The 9,308-nt window shown below is 35.5% G+C and overlaps 1 protein-coding gene across 1 annotated transcript; it reads left to right on the top strand.

Moving 5' to 3' along the window:
• Nucleotides 1–403: 403 nt before the first annotated feature.
• On the top strand, nucleotides 404–8,923 carry LOC112710818 (acyl-CoA-binding domain-containing protein 4). Its single transcript, XM_025763234.3, has 18 exons — nucleotides 404–842; nucleotides 1,142–1,212; nucleotides 1,467–1,530; nucleotides 1,628–1,705; nucleotides 2,040–2,234; nucleotides 2,360–2,437; nucleotides 2,574–2,684; nucleotides 2,824–2,890; nucleotides 3,690–3,751; nucleotides 4,315–4,454; nucleotides 4,789–4,915; nucleotides 4,989–5,103; nucleotides 5,538–5,626; nucleotides 5,948–6,031; nucleotides 6,131–6,313; nucleotides 6,587–6,727; nucleotides 7,212–7,271; nucleotides 8,376–8,923. The coding sequence occupies exons 1-18, from the start codon at nucleotides 684–686 to the stop codon at nucleotides 8,562–8,564; spliced, it is 2,013 nt and encodes a 670-aa protein (XP_025619019.1). The 5' UTR covers nucleotides 404–683; the 3' UTR covers nucleotides 8,565–8,923.
• The last annotated feature ends 385 nt before the right edge of the window (nucleotides 8,924–9,308 follow it).

Genomic DNA, 9,308 nt, shown 5'->3' with positions numbered 1-9,308 from the left:
AAACTAATTTAAAAACATAGAGAACGAAGGAAATTGAGAAAAACAAAGGAAGACAACGCAGAAAACGAACGAAGAGAAAGGCAATGATGAAAGAGAATGTAGATCGAAAACGCCGAATAAATTCAAAAAAGGAAATAAAATTCTTTCAAAAAATATAGTTATATATTCACGCATTAATTGAAAAGTTAGTTAGATAATGATACGTGAGATGAATTAGGTTAAAGAAATTTGTATAAATTTAAATATGTAAATGACTTGTATTTAAAGACATATTGATTTAAGAAACTATGAAGAGTGAAGAGACTCAAATTTATATATCCCAAAATAAAAATTTTAATTTCAACTCTACCTAAGCAAACAAAATCATCCTAAAAGCTACCTTAGAGCTTTCAATTGACTCCTAAAATAAATTAATAAATAAATGAAATACCGTTTCCCCCTTACGCATCCGGTGTTGTAATTGTAAATTCATTGTCATTCCCTTGGCTTCGTCACAAGACGGACAACACCATCCCTCCCACGTTTGTAGCCAGCCAGGAGGGTGTTTCTTCACTTCAGTATTGGAATTGCTGGATCTCAATTCCAGACACAAACCAAGCACAAGCAGCAGCAAAAGAAGAACAAGAAACAAAGAAAAAGAAAAAGAAAACAAAAGAAGGAAAGAGTGATTCTATTATATCTCCATGGCGATGGCGAGAGCAAGCTCTGGGCTACAATACCCAGAGCGCTTCTTCGCCGCGGCCTCCTACGTCGGATTGGACGGATCCAACTCTCCCACCAAAGCTCTCACCGCCAAGTTCGCCAAATCCACCGCCCTCCTTCTCTACACTCTCTACCAACAGGCATTTCTCACTCTCCCTCTCTTCGTTCCCTTCTTCCAGATCTATTGTTTTCATAACCAAATATTCTCGCCAATTAATCTAATTCGCTGCATTTACGTCACCATTGCTTCTGATCCAATGCGCACGGATCAACACGTGTCAGCGCCAAAGAGAGAATGAGTTGTTGATTTGCCTGTGATTTATCTTATTAGTTCTGGCTTCGTTAGCAATTTGGGGATTGAAGTAGGGTTTGCTGTTTGAGGAGTTCGTTTAATCTTTCTTGCTGAGTGTGTGGTTTGTTTGTTTGTTTGTTATTGTAGGCTACTATAGGACCTTGTAATATCCCGGAACCGAGTTCGTGGAAGATTGTGGAGCATAGCAAATGGGCAAGGTTGGTTTCTGTGCTTTCATCATTCCTGCCGCCTTTCGATCTATGCAGTTTCTATATAGTCACTCTGATATCTGATCCATAATCCATTTCCTATATGATGTGTTCATGTGTAATTATCATTCACTCCATGCTGCTGGTTTTATCTTTTTTTTTTTTTTAATTTTCCAATTATTGTTATTCTTGTAATATGAATTAGTCGTTGCACATCATTGTCGTGGATATCATTAAAAGGTTGTTGTTGGTTGACGATGCAGCTGGAACCAGCTCGGAAACATGTCTTCTACAGAAGCCATGCGACTGTTTGTGAAAATATTGGAGGTGCCATGCAAATTTGTTTATTTCACCATTCTTACTTGGTATGATTTTGAATGTTTGCTGACTACTTTCACCCTTAAAAAATCCTTTTGTCGTGTAGGAAGAAGATCCTGGTTGGTACTCGAGGGCATCTAACTCCTTTGTAGAGGCTGAGCCTGTTATAGATGTTCAAATGAATGTGGGTAATTCTTAAGGCTATATATATATATATGTTTCATCTATACTCTCTGCAAATTTCTGTATAGGAGCTTTGCTTGTTATATTTGTCTGTCTATTTAGGTATGCTGCATGCATGCAGTTCCTTGCAACTGACAGATAGTTTACATATTCTTTTGAGTCATGCTATGGTTTAGTGGTGTTTCCATTTAGGATCTTTATATTTCAATTAATTTAAGAGATTTGTCTTCTTAAAATTATATCAAGAGAATATAATGAGAAGATAATATTTTTCTGCACTTCTGCTACTGTCAAAATTGTAATTTCCCCGTCGTCATATATTGTTGGTTTTACAGCACAATTCCAAAGTTGGACCAGTAGTTGAGAATGGGAACTCTTATCCGGAGACAAAGACTATTCCAACTGATAATGGGAGTCAAGTTGGAACCCAGGATAAAGATGTTGTTGTTGAAGGCTTTAGTTCAGTTGAAGTCTATGATCAATGGATTGCACCTCCAGTATCTGGCCAACGTCCAAGGGCCAGATATGAGGTATTGGCTCATGCAAAATATTATTAAAAAAAATATATTTTTCTTCTTCACTAGCTTTACAAGTTTATGCTCTAAAACTTGTATTTTTTATTTTTTCCTGAGCTACTGTGTTGTTGTATGTTCAGCATGGGGCAGCAGTTGTGCAAGACAAATTGTATATATATGGTGGAAATCACAATGGTCGTTACCTTAACGATCTTCATGTAAGCATATGTTTGGTATCTTTGTTGCATGAAGCTATGTATTTTTATATCTAATATTGTGTCATGTGATGTTTATTGAAATCGCAACATTTGCAAGTTGTGTACTATTTACTCAGTTACCTGGAAACAAATACAGGTTCTAGATTTGAGAAGTTGGACTTGGTCTAGGGTTGAGGCTAAGGCAGAAGTTGAGTCTACAAACTCGTCATCTACACCAATGTTAAGCCCTTGTGCTGGTCATTCACTGGTTTGTATTTAAAAAAAGTTTTTTCTCATTTGAAAAACTCTGCATAATCTTATCTGCTATATTCAATGAGTTTTTATTATTTGCTAGAACTAATTCTAGAATATTTTGGATTATGATGATGAAAACATTGTCACAATAGATTCCATGGGATTCTAAGCTTCTGTCAATTGGTGGGCATACAAAAGATCCTTCTGAAAGTATCCAAGGTATACAGCTATATCTCTCACTTTCTTTTATTTTGCCATGGTGGGTGGGGTGGGGTTTAGAAAAAAAATTATTATTAGAAGAGAAGGCATCTTCTCAAAGAAACCTCAAATAGCAAAACAAACCCTAAGCAGATAAAAGTACAAAATTATGTGCTTATGTCAATTCTTTCCATTAAATCACTAATGGCTGGCATCACATCTATCCAAAACTAAAAAAGGGGCAGCCTAGTGCACAAGCATCCAGCATTAAGCTGGTCCAGGAAAGGCACACCCAAAGGGTGTCATGTAGCCAGCCTAATTTGATAAATACATTTGGGGATGATTCCTTGGCTTGAATATGTGACCTCAAGGTCATATGGAGACAACTCAACCGTTGCTCCAAGGCTCCCCTTCATCTGTCTAAAAGATAAAACATGTAAAACTGGGATACTTGAAATTTGAAAATTTTGTTTGGACAAAATTTGATGGTTTACATTTCACTTTAATGATTAATGGAAGGAAACTCCAATAGCCTGATACTATTATTTCATTCAACAATTATTAAGGTGAAGAGAAATCAAGACTGTTGGCAGTGATTAAAGTTGTGAATATACATAGGTGAAGCGAATACGTGAAAATTGTTATTACCTGTTTTTCCATTCCTTTGGGATGTTTTATTCATCTATTTTACTTATGCTTGTGAATATGGTTTTCCCTGCTTCTCTGTGGCTTTTATTATACCCCTGGATTTCTTTTTATTGTGATAATAACAATTAAGTGTTCTTACTACTAAATATTAATGGATATTATTATATAACAGTGAAAGTGTTTGATCTGCAAACGGCAACTTGGTCAACTCTAAAGACTTATGGGAAACCCCCGGTATGTATCCATTATTTTTCCTTTTATGCTTATTAACCCAAAAGTCTTGGAACTTCTGAACTTTATTTTAAAATGTGATTTGTCGTGATTGCTTTCCAATAGCTGCCTGGCAAGAGTCACAGTGATGGGAATGGGACCCAGAAAATATACGTAGTGGGCAGAAAAATAAAAATAATATACAAGAATAATAAAATATTATGACAAACAACATTTATTTTATTATTATTTGACTTTTGTATTGAGATGTTGCGGTATATTCTTTTCTAACTTTAATTTTAAACCAAATTTATAAGATATCTATCATTGTTTATAGTTAAATTAAATAAGACAATGTTTTTGTTCACTTAAAACTCAATAGGATAATTTTTATTTTAGTGTGGAGGCAAACATAATATTTTAATGGGGACAAATATACATACACCCGTAGTTTTTAATAATTTTGCAAAATTTAGTTGCTTCTGGATATGTAATAAAGTGTTGATCTTATTATGTTTATTATTATTTTTTATGTCAAGTAATTATGGTAATGGACTTTAAAGTTCCCTTTCTTGTGTGTTTTCTAGGTATCACGTGGAGGCCAATCAGTTACTTCAGTTGGAAAAACCTTGGTGATATTTGGTGGACAAGATGCTAAGAGAACTCTCTTGAATGATCTGCATATTCTTGACTTGGAAACCTTGACATGGGATGAAATTGAAGCTGCGTAAGAAGTTTCCTGAACCAATGCTTTCTCTTTAACTGGTTACTTATTTTGGCATCTCTTTTTCTTCTGTTGTTTGCACCTCCATGTGCACACAGAAGAGGGGGTTGGGGGGATGCAATGCTAGTTGTCTTGGGGTGTAATCTAAAAATTTAAAAGTCATATCACGAATTGATGTTTTGCTGTGTTTTTAAGTCATTGCTTATACCAAAATTTGGCTTTGATGCATGATATAGTTACTCGCTTTTGTCGGTAGTGAATATGAATTTCCCTGGTTTTTCCTATTCTGTTTATGAATAGAAATGAATGTAAATGTTAATTAAGTCTCAATATGCAGTGGTTTGCCTCCTTCTCCGAGGTCTGATCATGCTGCTGCTGTGCATGCTGAGCGATACTTGCTTATCTTTGGTGGGGGCTCACATGCAACTTGCTATAATGATTTGCATGTTCTTGATTTGCAGACTGTAAGAAAATTTACCTCTTCTGTGGCTGTGGACTATAAAAGAATGATCTTATCTAATCCTCTGAACTTTGCAGATGGAATGGTCTAGACCAACTCAACTGGGTGAAAAACCAACACCACGTGCGGGACATGCTGGTGCGACAGTTGGCGAGAATTGGTTCATTGTCGGTGGGGGTGACAATAAGAGTGGTATACCACTTTGCAACCTTGTCACTTAAAAATGTTTCATCTTGGGTGGAATGATTTTTTCTTGTATGAACATTGCTTATTTGTGAACAAATATTTTTTGAACTCTTGTAGTATGCAAAGAATGTTTATATTTGACGCATCTTTATGCATGCTGTTCATCATGAAATAAAGTTTACAAGGAAAAGCATTTTTGTTGGGGTAACTTCTGATATATGTATCTATAATGATATACTATAGAAAAGTATATGTATCTTGAATGTTCTATATCTATAATGTTCGTTAGAATACTGACTATATATATGTGTGTGTGTGCGCGTGCGTGTGTGCGGCACATTTGTGTGTGTGCGTCTGTGTGCACGTGTTGTGAATTTATTGAGGATCTTATTGTTGCTATATATAACTTATTTCAAGTTCTCTTCCATGCTATTCTGCAGGGGTCTCAGAGACTGTTGTGTTGAATATGTCTACGCTGACTTGGTCAGTGGTAACTTCTGTTCAAGAGCGTATTCCTGTTGCTAGTGAGGTACTTTTCTGTAGTGACTTGGGGACCATTCATTGTGGGAATATTCCAAACAATGAACTCTGTCAAAACTTTTAACCACTGAGGAAAAATAACCATTTGAAGTGGATATTGTTCTATGGTGGCAAATACTGTTATCAAGTTTTCCATTTTTGAAATTCATTCTTTAGTTATAAATGTTTACCAGGTTGCATGTGCTGTGGTATAGTTTCTAACCATTGTTCTTTGTTTAGTTGGTGTTGTCTTCAGCCAATATATACCTAGACCATTCACCAATTATTTACTTCCATCTGCTTAGGATAATTAAAATGTTTTGCTGCACAGGGCTTGAGTTTGGTTGTAAGTTCATATGATGGTGAAGATGTACTTGTATCATTTGGAGGATACAGTGGCCGTTACCACAATGAGGTAGATTGATTTCTATTCCAAAATTTTAGGTCTTTTCTGTTTTACTTTCTGCTTTTGTTTTATCATTCTGCCTCCCCTGATGTAGTTTTATGCCTTCAGGTCTATGTTCTTAAACCAAGCCACAAATCAACTTTGCAGTCAAAACTAGTTGAAAATTCCATACCAGATAGTGTTTCTGCAGTGCACAATGCTACAAATGCTACCCGAGATGTGGAGTCCGAATTTGAAGCAGGCAATGAAGGGAAAATTAAGGAACTTGTCATTGACAATGGTGATTTTACAGTATGTATTACTGCAAAGCTTGTCCTTTGTCACTTTGATCATCATAGATCAACATGTACAGTCCATTTCATTGGACCAGTCAGTAACATTCACTTATTGTTAATGTTAGGACTGAAGCAAATATAATAATTAAAAATCATTTGGAAGCTTAGATAACTTTCACTTCTTAAACATTGCTTGGACCATTCAACTTCTATACATAGATGATCTCCTCAATTGATGCATTTCATTTCAATTCCTGCTAATAACTGTTTTGATATTTTGGGTGTACAGAAACCGAAAGGGGATCTTCTAACAGTCCTGAAGGCTGAGAAAGATGAATTGGAAACAACACTCAGCAATGAGAAGTTACATACCCTTAAACTACAGCAGGAGTTGGCAGATGCCGAAGCTCGCAATTCTGACCTTTCCAAGGTAACTGACTACTTAATTGTTGAAGTTCCTTTAGTTAATCATTGTGGCAAGCTACTATGAGGTGGATTATTGGTTTAATCAGATAATTTCACCATGCTGTGGCAACTCCCTTATTTGATGTAGTCCTGAAAAGGACTTATTAATTTGGAAAGTGTTAAGCACCTAAAGAAAGTGGAGATCACACCTTAAAAGCCAATTATTTAGGGGGAAGAACCATTCAAACTTTAAAAACAGCATCTAATACCCATATTATACGATATAAGACTTTTGGCAAAGTCCCTAACAGAAAGTGTCCTGTACTTCCTTCTTAGTTTCTTATTTCCCCTTTTCTATTCCTTTTGGAAGGGAGAATATGTGAAAAAACAGTGTTGATCAAAATATATTAATAAATAAAAACTGAATGATCTATAAACCAAATTTGAATGTCATTTATTCTTTTATAATGCCATCAAGTTTCCTCACTTCTCTTGCACTGATAATGCAGGAGCTCCAATCAGTACGCGGTCAGCTTGCTTCTGAGCAGTCAAGGTGTTTCAAATTAGAGGTATGCAGTACTGCTTCTGAAAATCATCTTTTTTATCTAATGTTTCAAAGTAGAGCAGTTAAGGTGAGGATTTCTCACCCTTTTGTATATATTCTCCTTCTAATTAAATAAATCCGAAAACAAATAAATTAGAGTTATGCATTAATGCTTATGAAAGCCTCCCTGGGACATTATGAGGAAGTGCTTTTGAACATTTGCTATGACAGTGAAAGTGACAGCAAGAAATGTATACCCAAATCTATTTATACAGTGGGTAGAATTTAAAATATGATGTGTGTTTAAAGAACAATCCATGGTGAAATCTCTGTTGCCTAAATGAAAAACAAGAATGGTCCACTTTCCCCATTTTCCGGCTAGATTTGCAGGTGAGAGTGGTTTTTGATATTATAGTTAGTCTCTCTCTTAAAAAGTCACCAGCCGTTAAGTAATTGCTTTCTGGGATGAACCATTGGTTACAATCATTGGAGTGAAGTGATCATTATTCCCGTTATGATGCATTTATTGTATTGTGCAAAATGTAGCTACTTGTAGGTAAGTTATTCAGTAAACACCAACGATAACCAGTGTACTAAGTTTTTCATAGAGTTGCAACTCAAGAAAAACCTTTCATGTGATCAATGAGGACTTGTGAAGACAACAATTAAAAACAGTATAATCATGTTTTCTGATTTGTATTTCTAAGGACTTGTGATTTCTCTTTCTATTTTGTTTTCATTTTTAATGTTTTTAGCTTTTAGGATATTTTGAGACAACAATTTAAAACAGTTCAATCCCGTTTTCTGTTTTTAATTATTTTCACTCTTTTTCCATTTCAAAATCCTGAAAATAAACATAGGAAATGAAAACAGAAACCAGATAGGAATTTTCCGTTCTTTGCTAGAAGTGTGTGGTCATATAACTTCTATTGCTCGTGGTACCTTATGATGAGGTTGGCTCATAGGTGACTTGGTGAACCATGTTTATATGAAAATCATTATAGGATGATCCCTCTGTTATTGTCATCTTTATGTCGCTTTCCCTGATTCAAAATTTGTGTTTGTCTCCTTTTCGTAATGGATGAAAGTATATGAATTTTCTAACTGAATAGAGATATTGGGATCACAGGTTGAGGTAGCTGAATTAGGACAGAAGCTCCAAACAATTGGTACATTACAGAAAGAACTTGAACTCCTCCAGCGGCAAAAAGCAGTATCAGAGCAGGCCGCCTTGAGCGCAAAGCAGAGGCAGGGCTCAGGTGGCATGTGGGGCTGGCTTGCTGGTACTCCCCAAAGCCCGAATGCAGACGATGACTGAAAGCGCAAATCTACCCCATTAGCTTAACTGGGTTTTGTTTCAGTTGCCAATTAATTTTATTTCCAATACAATTTTTGGTTTGTTCACATTTAGCTCATTTTTTTTGGTGATGGAAATAAGATTTTAGCTGCTGTTTTGCCAAAAGGAAAACCCCCTGGGGTTCTTGCAGTAATACATATATTAATATATACATGCAATGTAATTTAGTTGTGTAGCTCTTCATATATGACTTAGTCCAGGACAGTGCATGTTGTCAATTATTATTATTGTTGTTCGTATTGTTCCAGTCATTAACTCATTATTATCATTTGTATTCAAGATGCATACATGATTCAATGAAAGCATATATATTCTTTGTTTTTGGAGTGCTGCAATTATTTTATTTCATTTTGAATAATTCTCCACGGCCAAGCAATTTTATATGCGTTTCTTTTTCCTGTTTTCTCCCCCTCCCCCTCCCCCCTTCTTCTATTTTTCAATTTTTCAATTTTGTTACTGTCGTCTCCAATAACCCCACTTCCTCTTCTTCCTCCTCTTGTTGGAATTTCGTCCCTTCCTTCCTTTTCATCCATCTCCTCCATCATCATCATCATAATTATTATTGTTAGTGTCATTGTCTTCTTCTAATATGTATAGTTATTGTTATCATCGAATTCGAATTTATATAATGGACAATTTTCAGTTCATTTGGTATTATACACTGGTTTCGTTTTAAGCTAATTTTTAGTTCATTTGACACTGAAT

Source organism: Arachis hypogaea, chromosome 9, assembly GCF_003086295.3.
Source record: "Arachis hypogaea cultivar Tifrunner chromosome 9, arahy.Tifrunner.gnm2.J5K5, whole genome shotgun sequence".
Classification (NCBI taxonomy): Eukaryota; Viridiplantae; Streptophyta; class Magnoliopsida; order Fabales; family Fabaceae; genus Arachis; species Arachis hypogaea.
The sequence above is the reverse complement of the archived record's forward strand: the minus strand, read 5'-3'. Positions and strand labels throughout refer to the sequence as shown.